Source organism: Eretmochelys imbricata, chromosome 27 (genome assembly GCF_965152235.1).
Source record: "Eretmochelys imbricata isolate rEreImb1 chromosome 27, rEreImb1.hap1, whole genome shotgun sequence".
Taxonomy (NCBI): domain Eukaryota; kingdom Metazoa; phylum Chordata; order Testudines; family Cheloniidae; genus Eretmochelys; species Eretmochelys imbricata.
In genome coordinates this window covers 3,409,033-3,426,982 of record NC_135598.1, presented here as the reverse complement: position 1 = coordinate 3,426,982, position 17,950 = coordinate 3,409,033, and the positions used below count along the sequence as shown (strand labels likewise).

Genomic DNA, 17,950 nt, shown 5'->3' with positions numbered 1-17,950 from the left:
TTACTCTGCGGGATGGATAGCCTAATGCAGTGATTCTCAAACTTTTGTCCTGGTGACCCCTTTCACATAGCAAGCCTCTGCGTGCAACCCCCCATATAAATTAAAAACACTTTTTTATATATTTAACACCATTATAAATGCGGGAGGCAAAGCAGGGTTTGGGGTGTAGGCTGATAGCTCATGACCCCCACATCATAACCTCACGACCCCCTGAGGGGGCCTGACCCCCCAGTTTGAGAACCCCTGGCCTAATGGGATCATCGGGGCAGGTCTCACCTGATCGATCCCCTGCACTGCAGGGGCATCAGGCAGTGGTGGCACCTCAGTTTCTTCTGTTTTCTGCCTGGGGCACACAATGGCTCAGTCTCTCCCCACTGAAATAATTTAGTCAACTCATTAAGCTCAATACAGGATGAAATGTAATAGCCTGTGAAAGGTCAGACCAGATCCCTTCTGGCCTAGACTGTAGGTACCAGTACTGTGGTAGTTCATACTTTAGTTCAGGTCTTTAACTCATTGCTGAAGCCAGTTTTCTTGCCCACAATAACTAGACATTTAAGTGGATATGAAAAATGTATCCTTCTTTTCCAATTTTCAGCAGGCTACCTAACACTGCAGTGTACAGAATGCAATGAACAGAAGTACACCCATTGCATTGGGGGAGAGGAACGTCGTGCTTATTAGTGATTTGTTTTGTTTTTTTTAACAAGGTACCGTTGCATCTGGTACAGAAAACTGAATGGGTTCCCAGGAAGACACAAACCATGTGTACGTTATGGCAGCTCAGAGCATGATGACCAGAGACCTGGAAGTCCGGGAAGCGCCAGTGAAGGTTGTTTAAAGTGGACTCCTCCCAAGTTCTGGAGATGACTATTCTGTGACAGAAACCTGTCAACTGGCGGGAAAAAAATGGTGATGTTACAATGAGACACTGCTTTCCTTACTACACACATTTAAAATTGGGTAAAGTTCTGTGGCTAAATCGTCATCATGTCTCAGTCAGCTGTTTCCTCTAACTCTCCTTCAGATGCAAAGATGCTTTTCAGAGTTCTTTGACAGGCAGCCGGGGTATATATATATAAGGATAACCCTTCCTCCAAGGCTGGGGGACAGGAATTTCCTTTCACTTCTGGGCAGAAAGCTTTAGGAACAGCACTCTTCCCCTTCCCTCCACCCCAGTGGCTGTAAGTTTGAGGTTTGCTGCTCTAGTTCCATCCATCTCTCTGATGTGTTGTGTGAGGTGCACGTTATTAGCCAGGATGGGCAGGGATGGTGTCCCTAGCCTCTGTTTGCCAGAAGCTGGGAATGGGCAATAGGGATGGATCTCTTGATGATTCCCTGTTCTGTTCACTCTTCCTGGGGCACCTGGCACTGTCGGAAGTCAGGACACTGGGCTAGATGGACCCTTGGTCTGAACCAGTTTGGCCGTTCTTATCCCAATGCTAAAAACCCACCAGTCCCACATAGGAACTCGCCAGGCTGCATTTCAATTTCCTTCCAGAAACCTTGTCAAAGGTTTCCTTCCAGAGATCCAACAGGGAGGGAGACTGAAACTAGCTTGCCAGGGCAGACTGGCTGTGCAAGCAAGCAAAGTCTTGTGGTTGTTGGAGGTTGAACTTGATAGAGAGACGACATGGATGAAGCACAGAACTTCTTTTACAGATACAAATCTACCGAGGTACATCCCTACTCCGCAACTGAAGGCAAGGGAATGAGAGAGCGGTTCCTAAAAAGTGGTAGGAAGAGGAAGAAAAGTGGAGGTTAAACTAGACATTTAAAAGCTTTCTACTGAAGGGTATTTCTCTGCTTCTGGATTGCAGCACTCAGCATTCACTGGGAAGTCAGCGTGGGAAAGCGAAAGGCCTTTCAAAGACATGCAGGGGGTGTGGAAACAGACTCAGAAACACGGGAGCAGCAGCAGCCACTGAGCCTGAGGCAGGAAGAGCCACGCTGGGTTAAAACTGTTGTTACCTTAAAAAAGGAACTTGGCAGCGGCCGCGGTGATCGTGCCCTTCCTGTGAGAGCTATGCCCCACTTCTGCAGAGGGGTCCGTTTCCATTTGGGAACCACAGAACTCACACTGCACCCCTCTCCATGAGTATATGCTCTGCAGGGCAGGCCCCTGTAGGGTTTATTACTTTCCTCACAAGGCTTCTGCGTGTGGCAAATAACAGAGAGAGCGAGCGAGCGAGCGACCGACCACCAGCACAGGGAAGGCACATCACATTTTTCCTTACAGTTCTTATCTCCTCCATCCCCTCTCCACTCCCCGCTCCCCCATAAAAAAGCAAAGGTTATCACAACCATTCCTAGTAGGAGAGCTGATCAAAAATATTCATTGCACCTAGCTCCTGTGTAGCTAGAGTCTGCAGTATACAGGCAACAGGCTAACCGCATTAAAGGCTGGGCTTCTATTTCCAGTTATGGCATCCTCAGCCACATTTGCTCTCCTCTGCATGGCCCACATGTGATTACATCTGAGTGTCACTTGGCACACACTGCAGTTTACAGAGCAGGACTAACCCAAAGGTCACAATGAACTAGGCAGTACATTTGGGGAGGGCAGTCTGTCGTCATCCAAATGGGTCTCTCTTCTGGCTCTAATTACCAGCTCACGTCAGGTACTGCACCACAAGGAACATGACCACGCAGCTCAAGAGCATTCCGCCGATCATGAAGTATTTGTCCTGGAAAGCCCGCTTCTCAATCAGTCGCATCACTGTGTTCGATAAGCCCAGCATGTTGGCAACATCTAGGATTTTCTTGTGAGTGCCCTGAGAGTGACCAGGAGTAAAAAAACCAAACCCGTTAGTTTTGTGTCCCAGCACTTTTCATACCTCATGTTAAGGACATTTCAGCTCTGGAGACAGATGGCTGCCTATTTGATCCCCACATAGGGGATGGAGCTCCCCACTGACCAACAATTCTCACCACTCAAGAGGGAACAGGACACTTGGGAATTAACTGGGACAGAACACACAAAAATTAAGAACAAGAGTGAGATCAAAGGTCCAGAATGGGACGCCACACTGAGGGTCTCAGACAATGTCCACTGCTCCAAGAAGATGTTAAGGGAACCATGTCCGAGAACTTCTGGGTGGAGACCAGATATATGATCTAACAAATACATGCAAGATTTTACAGTCAGACATACCTCCCTAATCCAGCTTCTTCCTCCCAGACTGATGGATGACCAATGCTAGGTGGCTGACAACATCTCAAGACTTGTGGGGGCCATTGACAGGGTGTGTAAAAATGAAAAGGTGTATGAGAAATGCACCCAGAATCTCAATAAGAGGATCTGGAGGAGACAGAAGAGGGCCTGCAACCTGGTGCACCACGCCTGGCATGTCCCACGGACTCCCTCCTGCTGCTAAAGGGGGTTGGACTAGATGACCTCCTGAGGTCTCTTCCAACCCATATCTTCTATGATTCTAAAGGGGCAGGTATGGGGGTATCTGAACTGCACCCGCCACACCCCCATATTCACAGCTATGTGAAGGAGCCACCAGTTTAAACTCTTGGAGAGCCCTGGAACCAGGGGGGATTAGTAACTGGCCCACTGGGGATCTTCACCATTGCATGGTGGCAGTATGCTCTGACACTCAATGTTAGGTGGGACTGAAGGGCGAGGAAGTGTACAAGAGAATAAAGGGTGACAATTACTGACAATGGTGATAGCAACTTTGGATTTGAACTGGACTGAGACTGAAACAGCCATCTGACAGTAACCAATCTAGCCAGGTTTGAACAGGCCACCATTACTACTCCCCATCATCTGTGTAACAAACAGAACTGCATATTGCAACAGATACCAACATTATCACTTGTGTACACAGAAGCACTGGTATTTGCCCTATTTGTTGAAATTAGTTTCTTCTCCCCAGCTGATGACACTGCTAAGATTCCTCCTCCCCATCCCTTGGGGCTCACATTAAAATTTGGGAACACTGCACCTTCAAATTCAACCTTCTGTCTGCCTCTGCAGCAGCCTATAACACTTCAGCCTCTTTCAAAGAATCCTTGCTGCATCAGAAAAAACAGAAGGAGCAGAACCCAAAGGAGTATATAGCTTTGCCTTGCTTGGAAAAAACGAGCCCATTAGTGGTCGTTCTTGTCAGACCAACCAGAAAAGGCTGAAGGTACACTAGCTGAGACTACCATGTTCCCAGGGCCACTCCTATTCATGAGTCCAACCCACTTCCCACCATCCGCAGCACAGAGAGGAAAAGGGCTGAGACCAAATGAAAAGACACTAGATATTTATGTAAACTGCTCCCAAGCACTTTCACCCTTTGCAAATTTGAGATGTGGCACTTCCTCAGCTGGTAAGCACATTATGGCTAGACTCCTTCAGAGCCAGGATGGGAACTTTCAAGGTTTGGCCACGAAACCAGTCTTATTTACAGCGCAGAGTGCAAAAATTCAGGACTAATAAAAAAGTTTAGTACCGACACCCTTTGAGTCCTCTGGTCTGCCAGAGAAAAGGCCCAGTATACCCAGCAGCAACGTACGCTTTCCCAAAGTGTTTCTGTGTCAATATGCCTCAATCCTGGAGAGAACATGTCCCTAAGGGTGAGAAGAGCTCTACCCCCATGGCTCTTTCAGTTCTTGGTTGATCTGAGCAGAGTGCCAGCAAGAGGGCCAATTCATGACAAACTCTGATGGTGTTTTTGGTGATGTGCACACTCGTTTCCTGGAAATTGGATAGACCACGAGCACCACACAGCCATCAGATAGTAACAATTTTAGGATCTTACTGACCTGGGCTGGATGTGACTCAGTGATGTAGAGGTGAACAGTAATACAGGAGACAGCTTGAGTCACACAGTCCCCCAAAAGGAAGCAATGTCAAAACATTTAAGGAGGCAGTTAAGCAATTCTCCCCAAGTTTAGCTAGGACTTTTGAAAGCTGTCATGATACAACAAGTTTGTAAGTGTAAAAGCTTAAAATGTTAACCCATAAATATCATGCTGATGCATTTGAGCGCGCCGCGCCCCCCCCCCCAATCCTCTGCACCGGTCCAGGTTCCCTTGGTCATTCTCTCTCATGTCCCATGAAAGAGTTAATTCTGTATCTTTGAGCAGCTGACTGTCACATTTGAACAGAGCCTGAAAATAAGGGCAAAATGCCCTACTGATCAAGGGACATCAAGAGATATGGCCCCTTTCAATACAGAAATTCAGACAGGGATAGACTGTTCACATGTGCTGGCTCTTTGAGACAGCATCTTTATCACATATCTCAAAAAAAAAAGACAATTATTTACAGCAGCCTTAATATAAGTAGCTGAAAGATCTTTCCAGACATTAAGGCCTGGTCTACACTTAAAACATATACCGGCATAGCTATGTTGATTAGCGGGGGTGGGGTCTTTTTTTTTTTTTAAAAAACCACCAAACATAGCTATGCCAGAATAACTTATAATGTAGACGCACTTATACTGGCATAAAAGTGTTTTTGCCGGTATAGCTTCTGTCTCTCAGGGAACTGGTATAAGCTACACAGGCAAATAAGCTGTATCTATACTAGAAGGGTTTACTGCTGTACCTAACCAGCAAAACTTTTCTGGTGAAGACAAGGCCTTAGTCTCAGAATCCACCTATAAGGTATGAATTATTTCCTCATTTTAGAGATGGGTAGACAAGATAAAAAGAGAAAGTGACTTGATCAACGCCCCATAGCGATTCAAGAGCACAGCTTCAGAATAGCATCCAGGGGTCCTGATTCCTAGTGTCCTGCTAAGGCATCCTATCTCAAAAAGTTGTTTCAAGTTATTGTCTGTTACTGCCTAAAACAAGTTTCAAGGGTTTGAACTTGCAGGTCAGTTGAAGTGCAGGACTGTTCTTGCCCAGCACTCTGAACCTGAAGTACTGGGTTTAAACAAACCAATGGGTGTCTATTAGGCCTGGTCACCATAAATGAAGAAACTTGGGGTCTTTTTGGTAAAAGGGATGCCCCACCTTTAGCGTCATTCTCTGGTCCCTCAGCCCATGCAGAATGCTGGTCCCACTGCCAATAAGATCATCCATGCCACGATGGGCATTCTGGAGGGATTCATTAAACTGTAATGTTTCGTCGATCGGTATGGTGGTGTCAGAGTCCTGTGGGGAAATGCAGGGTCTTGGTTACCTCTCCAGCTTGGTGAGTCGCGCTCCCCCTCCCCCAACCCCTAGGCAACTGTTGGATCCAGAATGGACAGACAGAAAATGAGCAGGGTGTGGGGGGGAAATCTTGGGACAAGTTGTTTTGTTTTTAAGGGAATGAACTACACAGATAGGATGGCATCAACAAGAGGAAACTGGTTCAGATGAGCCTAAGCTGACAATGCTTGAGGGAAAGGTTGACCAAAGAGATCAGAGTTGGTCTAACTCTGCTCTCTGACCAAAAAGGGAGCAGAATCAGGCTAAAGCTGGGTGCTTTTGAAACCTCCACTTTAAGGCCATGTAGAGTAGAGTACTACAATATGGAGCACTGAATGTGTCACTAAGCAGCAGAAAGGGGATTGTCAAGGGAGTCACTTTATCATGGTCCGTAAGTATCCACAGGGGAAAGATTTCTGATAGCAGAGGGCTCTTTAAAAAAAAAAAAAAAAAAAGAGAGACATAAGATGTAATCGCTGAAAACTGAAGCTGACACTCAGTCTAGAACAGGGGTGGGCAAACTACGGGCCGTGGGCCGCATCTGGCCTGCCAGCCATTTTAATCTTGCCCTCGAGCTCCTGCTGGGGAGCGGAGTCTGGGGCTTGCCCTGCCCCGGCGCAGGATCAGGAACTGCTCAGAGTGGCTCCCGGAAGCAGCAGCATGTCCCCACTCTGGCTCCTATGCATAGAGGCAGCCACAGGGCTCCACACACTGCCCTTGCCCCAAGCACTGCCCCCACAGCTCCCATTGGCCAGGAACCACAGCCAATGGGAGCTGCGGGGGTGGTGCCTGTAGACAGGGCAGCGCATAGCAAAGCCGCTTGGCCGTGCCTCCTCGTAGGAGCTGGAAGAGGGACATGCTGCTGCTTCTGGGAGCTGCTTGAGGGAAGCGCCGCCAGAGCCACCCCCTTGTGCCCCAACCCCCTGCCCCAGCCCTGATCTCCCTCCAGCCCTCCAAAACCCTCAATCCCAGCCCGGAGCACCCTCCCACACCCCAAACCCCTCATCCCCAGCCCCACACCAGAGCCTACACCCCCAGCCAGACTCCTTAGCGCCCCCTCCTGCACTCTGAACTCCTCATTTCTGGTCCCACCCTGGAGCCCGCACCCCCAGACACAGCCCTCACACCCTCCCACACCCCAACCCCAATTTCATGAGCATTCATGGCCCGCCATACAATTTCTGTACCCAGATGTGGCCCTCAGGCCAAAAGGTTTGCCCACCCCTGGTCTAGAACAAAGGCGCAAATTTTTTAACAGCAACGATAATTGGAACACACTGCTCTAGGACTCATCGATTAAGTGTGAGCTAGAACATCTCTTTTAGCAAGAAACATCCAATTTATAAAGTTCTGGGTTTGACACAGGAATCACTTGGTGAAATTCTAGGGCCTGTTGTGGGAAAGGTCAGAGTAGGTGATCACAACGGTTCCCTCCGACACTAAAAAATACATTCAAATACAAAAAAAAAAAATCTATGAATCCTATCTTCTCCGGACATATGGCAGATTAAAAACAAGCCAGGCAATAGACAGTGAGCCATGACAGAGATCATGCACTCCCATCCTGTTTTAAAAACAGCATCCCTTGTGGCACTGTAAAAAGTGGGTATGGGAAGACTGTTCCAGCTGCTTCCTTGTACTCTGAATGGCAACAGCATCACCCCTTTTCACTCTAATGGGAAGTGTAACATGTAAGAACTAAATAATAACATGGACCCCTGAGAATGCCCTGTGGCTTTATTGTGTAGGCTTGTGGCATCACACTTGTCCAGAGCGGATTCTGATGATTATCACAGTGATACACTGATATGGTGCTGAGGGTGCTTTAAACATGCTCATCATTTGACCACACTTTTCTTCTGGCTATAAAGAAACAACAACCAGAAAAAGGGGGTTTAATTTCAGCTGAGGTTCTCTTCAGTCAATGGAGAGAGAGTTTGGGAGTTCAAATTATTTGAAGAGCAGGGCCGTTGACTAGCAAAGGCATCCCTTATACCAAACATTTATTAGGCACTGGACTTCAATTAAGTGTTCATGGCTTTGAAGAAAGAGTCCAACTGCAAATTGCTCAGTGATCATTCTCATGGATTGTCATTATCCCATGAGTCCATTACGCTTCGGAGCAAAACTACCTTAATTTCCAATGCAAGAAATTTTTCAGGCCACCTTTATACATTACAAATCATCAAGAAGAGGGCATAAGCCTAATTTTTTCTTCTTTAATTAGGACAACAGCATAATGCTAATACGATAAAATCATGTTATTTCTACAGGATGGTGCAGTAGAAGCTTTAAGATAAAGATGAAATTTAAATATCTGTAAATCAAACAGAAGGTCGCAAACAATATTATAGTTTTCAAGAGTCCCATTTTCCATCCTAAAAAGCTTGATTCAGTTTGGTTATATACTTATCCCACACAGTTTTGCTTAACACGACCGCATAAAATACAATACTATGTGTAACAGGAAAATGCAGATCATTATGTAGATCATAAACTATCGAATTTTCAGGGACTTTAGAGTCCCAAAAGGTAAGTGCTGCAGCTGAAGCAAGAATTTTATCTATTTGTGAATTAAAGGGACAGGCTAGAGCTTTAAAAGCGATAGCCTGAACTTTCTTTTTAAAAATTTGTTGTTAAAAGTCTCACTGAACATGTAACTGAAAAAGTTTAGAGAAAAACAATCTCTCCATATTCCAGTTCACATTTTGCATCTGACAGCCCTTTGTACAGGTAGTGTTACTGTCACTCTATTGTCAGCTTCCTCTTCTGTGGATTTTTCACAAAACCAGGGAGAGAAAAATCAATGTTAGGAAAATGCAATTGTAAAGATATAAGAATTTGCAGGGGAACTCAATGGAAGTCATAGCACCCAAAACTGTAACTTTTAAAAACAGACTACATTTCAAGTTGGCATTCTTCAATGGGACAACCATCTATAACTTTGGGGTGGCCAAACAAAAAGCTAAACCCTCGAGAGGTGCATTTACTTTGGCCTTGGCACAACTGTCATGAAAATTTAACAGCTCAGGCCTCTGTTTTGCTTGACCTCCCTTTACAATAGTGAACGAGGACAGGAAAAATCAATGGTATTTTATTTGTCTGAAAAAAGTTACTGGTCCTGGCTCGAAGGAACAGAAATCTGGCAGCTTGACCTAACTCTGTTGTTCAGAGCAGAATTTCTCTGTGTGTTCACATGGTAGTAGATTCTCACCATGTAGAAGCTAAGAACTAAACTGTATTTAACATTTAAAAGCAGCATTTGAGACTAAAAGGCAGCTGCCATCTTGCAAGAAAGTTATGCTTATGGCAGAGGGAGGTAGAGGACCCCAGACTCAAACTTAAGCCTGTTTCCACCTAATTCTTGTTTGAATCAGAAAAGCTTCTGCACAGAAACACTCTTCCAACTGCACAATCTCACCCCAGACAGATGAGAAATAACTGGCAGTCACTGGCACTGAGGTAAGTAAAATACACTGTTAAATGATACCACTTTCCAACCAGAATGCAGCTCAAATGCTATTCTTAAAGGACATTTCAAAGCCTATGTGTGTTGTGGAGTGCTTACATAAACTCTCATATTCCTGAACTGGAAATAACCTTTACATTTTTAACAGTGAGGGTAATTAATCATTGGAACAATTTACCAAGGTTTATGGTGGATTCTCCATCACTGGAAACTTTTAAATCAAGATTTGATGATTTTCTAAACGATTTGCTCTAGTTCAAACAGGAATTATTTTAGGAAGGCTCTATGGCTCATGTTATGCAAGAGGTCAGGTTAGATCACAGTGATCTCTTTTGGCCACCGAATCTATGAATCACTACAAAAAGCACAACAGGGGTGGTTCTTTCTAGAGAAATTCTCTCTCTTTTGTGCTTGCCATTTTACAGTTTTGACTTTGCTTTTAAAAAGTTGCCTTACATCCAAATCCAGTGTTTTCTTTTTCTACTTTCATAAACATTTGCATCATCTCGCAGCAGATGCTTTATGGCAGGGGGGAGGCAAACTTTTTGGCCTGAGGGCCACATCTGGGAATAGAAATTGTATGGCGGGCCATGAATGCTCACAAAATTGGGGTTGGGGTGCAGGAGGGGGTGCAGGCTCCAGGGAGGAGCCAGAAATAAGAAGTTCAGGGTGCAGGAGGGGGCCCCGGGCTGGGGAGTGGGGTGCGGGGGTGTGTGTGTGTGAGGGCTCTGGCTGGGGGTGTGGGCTTTGGGGTGGGGCTGGGGATGAGGGGTTTGGGGTGCAGGAGGATGCTCCAGGATAGAGGGGTTTTTAGAGGGTGGGAAGGGGATCAGGGCTGGGGCAGGGGTGAAGGGAGAGGCTCAGGGGTGCAGGCTCTGAGTGGCATTTACCTCAAGCGGCTCCCAGAAGCAGTGGCATGTCCCTTCTGCGCCTCCTACGTGGAGGTGCGGCCAGAGGGCTCTGCTACACACTACCCCGTCCACAGGCACCGCCCCTGCAGCTCCCATTGGCTGTGGTTCCCAAGCAATGGGAGCTGCGGAGGTGGCGCTTGGGCCAGGGGCAGTGTGCAGAGCGGAGCCCCTTGGCTGCCCCTACGTGTAGGAGCCAGAGGGGGGCCATGCCACTGCTTCCAGGAGCAGCATGGAGCGGCCCCCGACCCTGCTCCTCGGCTGGAGCGCGGCAAGCCCCAGACCCTGCGCCCCAGCTGGAGCTTGAGGGCCAGATTAAAACGGCCCATGGGCCGTAGTTTGCCCACCCCTGCTTTATGGTCTAATCCTGTATCCTCCACTCCATCTCCTCCCCAAACCTTGATAGAAAGGAAGCTCAAGGGATATTTACATTAGCCGTGAAAGTGCGTGCCAGGAGCTCCTCTCGCTGTTTTTCCTGCTGCTCCCGATTGTAACGGCGATGCTGGAAGTTCCTCAGTGCTGACTGCAGGTGCTGGACATCATATTTCAGCTGGTCAACTCGGCTAGAAAGGATCAATGAGAAAAAGATGATAACTCAAGGAAAATTCACTGACAAAACACATTGTTAATGCAGAGTAAAGGTTACCCAGAGGTATCTCATGCTCTTCCAGAATATCAAATTCAGCAAACATGTGAAAACCAGGAAATACAATCTGCTTAAGTTACACACCCACACAACCTACACTCTGCCCTCTTTGAGCAATGCTTCAACATGCTCATAACACATACTTGCACTCTGCCTTTGCACTGTATTAAACAGGAGCTGCCTACACCTGCTCTACACTCAAACACCACACTGCTAAATTTTACAATTCCAAGCCCTTTACAGTCTCTTCATTTTTATGCGCTTGATGCCATCTAACAAGATACTTTCACTTACCCTTCATTAAAACTACAGACTGCACTCATCTCCCATCTAACTGCCGACAATCTCCATAGCAAGACCATCCCATGCCCTGCTACTGACACTCATAGGAAAGGCCATGCTGGGTCAGACCAAAGGTCCATCTAGCCCAGTATCCTGTCTTCCGACAGTGCCCAATGCCAGGTGCCCCAGAGCGAATGAACAGAACAGGCAACCACCAAGTGATCCATCCCCTGTCGCCCATTCCCAGCTGCTGGCAAACAGGCTAAGGACACCATCCCTGCCCATCCTGGCTAATAGCCATTGATAGACCTATCCTCCATGAATTTATCTAGTTCTTTTTTGAACCCTGTTATACTCTTGGCCTTCACAACATCCTCTGGCAAAGAGTTCCACAAGTTGACTGTGCATTGTGTGAAGAAATATTTCCTTTTGTTTGTTTTAAACCTGCTGCATATTAATTTCATTTGGTGACCCCTAATTCTTGTGTTATGAGGAGTAAATAACACTTCCTTATTTACTTTCTGCACAGCAGTCATGATTTTATAGACCTCTATCATATCCCCACTTAGTGGTCTCTTTTGCAAGCTGAAAAGCCCCAATCTTATTCACCTCTCTTCATACAGAAGCTGTTCCATACCCCTAATCATTTTTGTTGCCCTTTTCTGAACCTTTTCCAATTCCAATATATCTTTTTTGAGTTGGGGCGACCACATCTGCATGCATTATTCAAGATGTGGGCATACGATGGATTTATATAGAGGTAATATATTTTCTGTAGTATTATCTATCCCTTTCTTAATGATTCCCAACATTGTTAGATTTTTTGACTGCTGCTGGACATTGAGTGGGTGTTTTCAGAGAAGTATCCACAATGACTCTAAGATCTCTCTCTTGAGTGGTAACAGCTAATTTAGACCCCAACGTTTTATACTCAATGCAGTCCTGTAATGAGGTGTACATGATCTCTCAAGGTACACATGCACCTCTTTTCTTTGCTCTCACACACTCTGGGGTCAGGTAGAGGGGCTCACACACACCCAGAGGGGCACCGCCCCTCCAGATTGCCTCATATCTGGAACAGAGCTCTGCCAAGCTGCTCCAGCTAATCCCATTCAATACAGTTACACCTAACACAGCAAATGCAGCTGGAGTACATGCAGGTAATTCCCAGTGGCTACTGCCAGTTTCAGTGGGGCAGAGTTAAGGTTGTGTGGGCATGTACCTTAGCTCTTCATTGCCTGATTTTCAAAAGTTTATGTTTTCTGGTCTTGAAGGGCACAAGAAACCACCAGGCAACCTTAAATCTGCATTAATTTTTTTGGTCAGCAAATCGCTGTGCTTTAGTTCCCCGTCTGCGCTACAGAGACGATACTACTTTCTTTTTTTTCTCATGTGTTGTCTGTGTCACCCCTTTCTAACCTAAGCACTTAGTCAAAACTTGGGGTCCTGTGGGTTATTTCAGCTAGGAAGAGAAATCAATGTTAGAGTCAAGTATTTCCTTTGATACAAGGTGTTTATTTAGAGAAACGTACCAAATCTTGCTTCCCTGTATGCAGCAGAAATCGAACAGAAGATCTTTATTTTATTCTGGAAGGGCATGAGAAACCAGCAGCCAATCTTAACTTTGCGTTATCCAAGTATTTTGTCAATGAATTTCCTAGTTTTTTCTTTTTTTTTAAACAGAAAGAGAAATGTTGGTAGAAGTTAGTGGTCACTGAGGCAGTTATGTAGGTTTGCAGCTGAGATGCTACTATAGTTCTCAAAGAACTTTACTGTAAGGAGGGAAACATTATCATCCCCATTGTACAGATGGGAAAACTGAGGCCTAGTCTATACTACAAAGTTGAAATAATACGTTTTGCATCTAGTTATGCATGTCTACACTGAAATCTGTCTCCCACTGCTGTAAGTGCCCCGTTACGCTAACATAGTAATGTCATCTCCCCGAGTGGCGCAAAACCATAGTCGATGTATGGAAGTTGACACAGTGTAAGCGTAGACACTGCGTTACTTATGTGAACCCTAACAGTCCTCCAGCAGCTATTCCACAATGCCTGATACTGACTGCTCTGGTCACAATTGTGAGCCCCAGTGCCCAGGGGTCATAGAGACTGGAACACCCCACCCCCACCCCACTTAAAAACCCCTATGAATTTTTGAAATGCCTTTTCCTGATTGTCCAGCTGAGCAGCAGTCCACTGTTGTGTGCAAATGCCCAGCTGACTATGCCAGCTACATGATCCAGACATGTGCCTGCCTGGAGTAGACAAAAGATATTGGACATCTTAGGCCTATAGGGAGAAGAGGCTGTGCAAGTAAGTATAGCTCCAAACCAGCCGTAGAAACGTCAACATCTACAAGCAGATTGCTCGGGGGATGCCAGAGAAGGGGTATGACAGAGAGCAGCAGAAGCGCCATGTGAAAGCCAAGGAGCTGCGGCAGGCAGACCAGAAGGCCAGGGAGGCCAACAATCAATTGGTGCAGAGCCATAGACATGCCACTTTTACAACATGCTGCATGCCATACTTGGCAGAGACCCCCACCACGACCTCACACACCACCACGGATCTCTCCAAAGAGCTCAAGTCACAGGCCCCTGCTGGGAACAGCAAGGAGGTGAACAAGGAAGAGGAGGAGTGTGGGGGACAGGTGACCAGGGGATCCAGCTGTATAGCAAGCCAGCACCGGTTTTTGACTCCATGGCAGTCCAGCCAGTCAAGCACAGGAGAGCCCAGTGCAGGGGAAGGAACGTCAGGTAAGTCTGTAAATAAAATTTCCATTGCAAGGGTGGTTACCCCCAAATTAACAGGACAGAGATTTCAACTTTTCATTAATTTACTCACATCAGCAGAAGTAGCGGTACAATAAAGGAAGGGAGTGTTGCTAACTGCTTTTCATTCCCCTGCAGAGTTTGGCAGCAGGGGCCATGCAGAACAGTTTGTTTATGGACACGGGGATGTCCCTTGAATCCTCCTGAGAGATCTCAATGAAACTTCTCTGGAGGTACTCTACAATCCTCTCCCAAAAGGTTTCAAGGGAGGGCTACCTTATTTCTTCTTCCGCGATAGGACACTTTCTCACGCCAGGTGGCGAGAACTTCAGCAGGCACCATTGCTATAAACTAACTAGCGGCATACAAGCCTAGGCAGCTTCGGGATGCCAGCAGCAGCTGTGCTGTCTCTACCTTGGATACTCTCAGGAGTGAGATATCAGCTAAAATCACAGCGCCTGTGGAACATGGTGCCAGTATTCAGTACCATTGCCCTACATTCATAGTTTCATGCAACCGAGCAATTTCCTCATCTGCTCCCACACCCCTGGCAGATCATACTCACCATAACTTGAGTTGAGAGTGGATCCAAAGCAGAAGTGTCAATATTCTAATCTTGTTTTACACTTTTGGGGAGCAAGAAAAGGGGGGATTTCTGCATCTTCCATTCCTACTATCCTGACTATACCTTGTGTGTGTTTTATCTAGCTGTGGTCACTTCAGCCTTGAAGGGGACTCTTCACACAAGTGGAACGACTGACTCAGATAAGGAGGAGAAAAAAGAAGGATGGTGGGAGGACATGTTCTGCAAGACTCTTCCAGCCGGTGCTGCATCAGACCTTGACAGAGGGCTTGGAGGGTGAATATGGCAGGCCGTACAGAGAAGGAAAGACCAGGCAGAAGACAGGCTCAGGAAAAGGAGAGGGAGATACACCATAACATAACAGAGCTTCTCCATCAGCAAACTCAGATGCTGCATATTCTTATGGATCTCCAGGTTCAACAACCTTGGGCTCGAATGCCATTGCAGTCGTGTCGCACTGCAGCACTGCGCCTCCCTACACCCACCCTCAGCATCCTACATGGCCTCAGGGCCAGCATGCCTACCCCTGCCACTTCACCCTGGGGGAAATCATGGACAACCACAGCTTCACATACATCTGCCGTGGCTCCCACAGGTCAGCATATGTGTAGCTACATTTCATTTTCTGCTTTCTGCCAAGGGGTGGGTTCAAATTACCATGCCTGGATGTTGCTAAGATTCAACAGCTGTAACGTGCCCCTTCAACACCCAGGTCCTATAAGTCCTGGCTGGCTAGCAAATCTCTTGGGTATTGGAGTGGGTGCCATACACCAGCTGGTGTAAGGTGTAAATGTCAAGCAACCGAGACCATTTCAGCCCCAATCAGAACCGCCGTGTGATCCCTATGGCTGCACACACATAGACACACACACAAAAAGGTAGAAGTTGCTGTCAGCCTTAAGACATGCTATTTTGTCCTGGGGCTGTATCTTGGGAACCTCTTGCTCAAACCACCTCAAATTTGGATCACTAATCCTACTCTGCTCCTCAGTGAGGCACACCAAATTTCAGAGCACTATGAGTAAGTATGTGGATTTTAGAACACTTAGGAGTCAACCTTTAAACAGAAAGGAGTTCTCAACCTTAACTATAGCAGAACAAAAAGAAAAGGAGTACTCGTGGCACCTTAGAGACTATAATGCAACAGGAGGCAACCAGGAAACCTTTCTTGGTCTTCAATGTGTGAATAGGTATTAAAAATTCATTATGATCAGGCTTAAAAATAGTATTTTGTACTTATCTAGCACATTACAGAATAATTAATGAAGTCTCAACACCCAAGAATTATAATACCTGCTTGGCCTCAGTTGTGCAGCAAAACAGAGAAGTGATGTAGACATGGTCAGTGGCAAATCAGACCCGGACCCCTGAGCTGTCTCAGGCATGCTCCCTGACTAGACCGCACTGCTTCCAGACGAGCATTTAAAACCCAATTTCAGATAGATTTTTGAAGGTAGGAATTGAACAGTTTTTCTTGTTTACTTCTTGGCCCATGAATCCAAATGCATCATTTCACCATTAGTGAAATGGAACAGGGTTCTGAAAATGCCTAACTTTTATTAAAGCCCTTTCCCTAAGGCTAGGGTTTTCAAAGTTCCCTACAGGTTGAAGAGCAGCACTGGAGTGAAGTGTGTGGCAAAGTTCATAGAACAGAAAGAAAGGTGTAAAGTTCTGACTACAATCAGACAGGAGATATGCTTCTCATTACCATTATATGAGCAGAAAATTAAGAACAAGAGTTACTCTTTCAAATAAAAACCTGAGAGACCACAAATCATAGCAAAGCCACCTAATCAACCGGGTAAGAAAGGAGGCCTCTGAATTGGAGGAGAATCTCTCACAGAAGTCTTCCACATTCAGGTTGTCTCTCAGAAAAATACCGATCTCAGGGTAACATTCCAAAGCAGTAAGAGGGAGGTAACAACCAGCCTGTTTTGAAACATATCATTTGGGCAGCATTCTGAAGATGGTGACTCCCTTAAGACCATTTGTTGCATGACTCTTAAGGAGTGAGGAGAAAGATTTAAGTGGGGAAAAAAGTTTCTCTTTCATAAGATCACAGACCTAAAGGCAGAACCCACAAGTGTTCCTGACCATTTATAAACTCATCTAGACTTTAAGACATATGGACAGCACACTTTTCAAATTTGGTTGCCTAAGACAGGGCAGCCAGCCAAACTAGCATATAAGTCAGTATTACGGTATCTAAAACAGGTGTTTGGGACCTAAATGTCAATATGACCAAAAACTTTGGTGCCTAAGTTTGAAAACTGGGCAATAAAGTAATATGAATTCGAAGCATTAAGTCATTCTCTTCCCCAACCCCACAAAGGTCATCTAAATCTCTCATGGAAGAACACTGCTCTTTTTAAGCATGACAGGAGTGTGGAGTACAGAACAGAGACAGGAGTCCTAGGTTCTATCACTATCTTTGATATAAACTTGGTGCATGACCTTGGGCAAGTTGCTTCACCTCTGTACCTAATTTCCACCACCTATAAGATAGAGATCATCTGCAAAATCCAGGTCTTCAAGGGATGAGAAGGGTGTCCATCTGATGCCTCTTGACACATCTTCTGTTGTACGCCACATTAACCAGTTGATGGCAATGTTGAAGAGGATTGCAGACATGACACACCCCTGACGTACTCCTGTTTTGACTTCAAAACTGAGCTCACTGTGATCAACACTGCGTGTAAAGTTGGCATAGAAGCTTTTGACAATGTTGATTATACGGAGAGGGTTTCCATATGCCCGCAGAATGCACTATTGGCTGGTCCTATGAATGCTGTCAAAAGCCTATCACATACCCAACATCACATACAAGAAAAAAAACTATTAGACAATACATTCAGCCAGCAAATCAGACTGAAAATCAATCGTGCCTCACCATCGCTAGTACGAATAGAGGATCACATTCTCCCCAATGTAGAAACATTCACATACTCGGGCAGCAGCAGCCAGGGTGGTGGAACAAGCCAGGACATCCGAAACAGAATCAATAAAGCCAGGAACATCTTTAGAAGCTTAAATGTAATCTGGAAATAATTAAAATAAAACACCAAAACCGAACTCAAGATTTATCAGTGCTGCGTACTTTCAACACTACTGTATAGTGCAGAATGATGGGGAATGACAAAATATGACA

General features: G+C 45.9%; 1 protein-coding gene across 3 annotated transcripts in view; it reads right to left on the bottom strand.

The window, feature by feature from the left end:
- Window positions 1-2,093: 2,093 nt before the first annotated feature.
- The window catches only part of GOSR2 (golgi SNAP receptor complex member 2), a 28,564-nt gene continuing 12,707 nt past the window's right edge, over window positions 2,094-17,950 (bottom strand). For 2 of the 3 annotated variants that reach the window (XM_077806144.1, XM_077806143.1), the window contains 3 exons: window positions 10,952-11,084; window positions 5,965-6,105; window positions 2,094-2,774 (listed from right to left, as the gene is read on the bottom strand). In XM_077806144.1, coding sequence (XP_077662270.1) covers window positions 2,613-2,774; window positions 5,965-6,105; window positions 10,952-11,084 — 436 coding nt within the window. In that variant the 3' untranslated portion in view covers window positions 2,094-2,612. The remainder of the gene's footprint in view (window positions 2,775-5,964; window positions 6,106-10,951; window positions 11,085-17,950) is intronic. The other variant, XM_077806145.1, reaches the window with a different exon arrangement.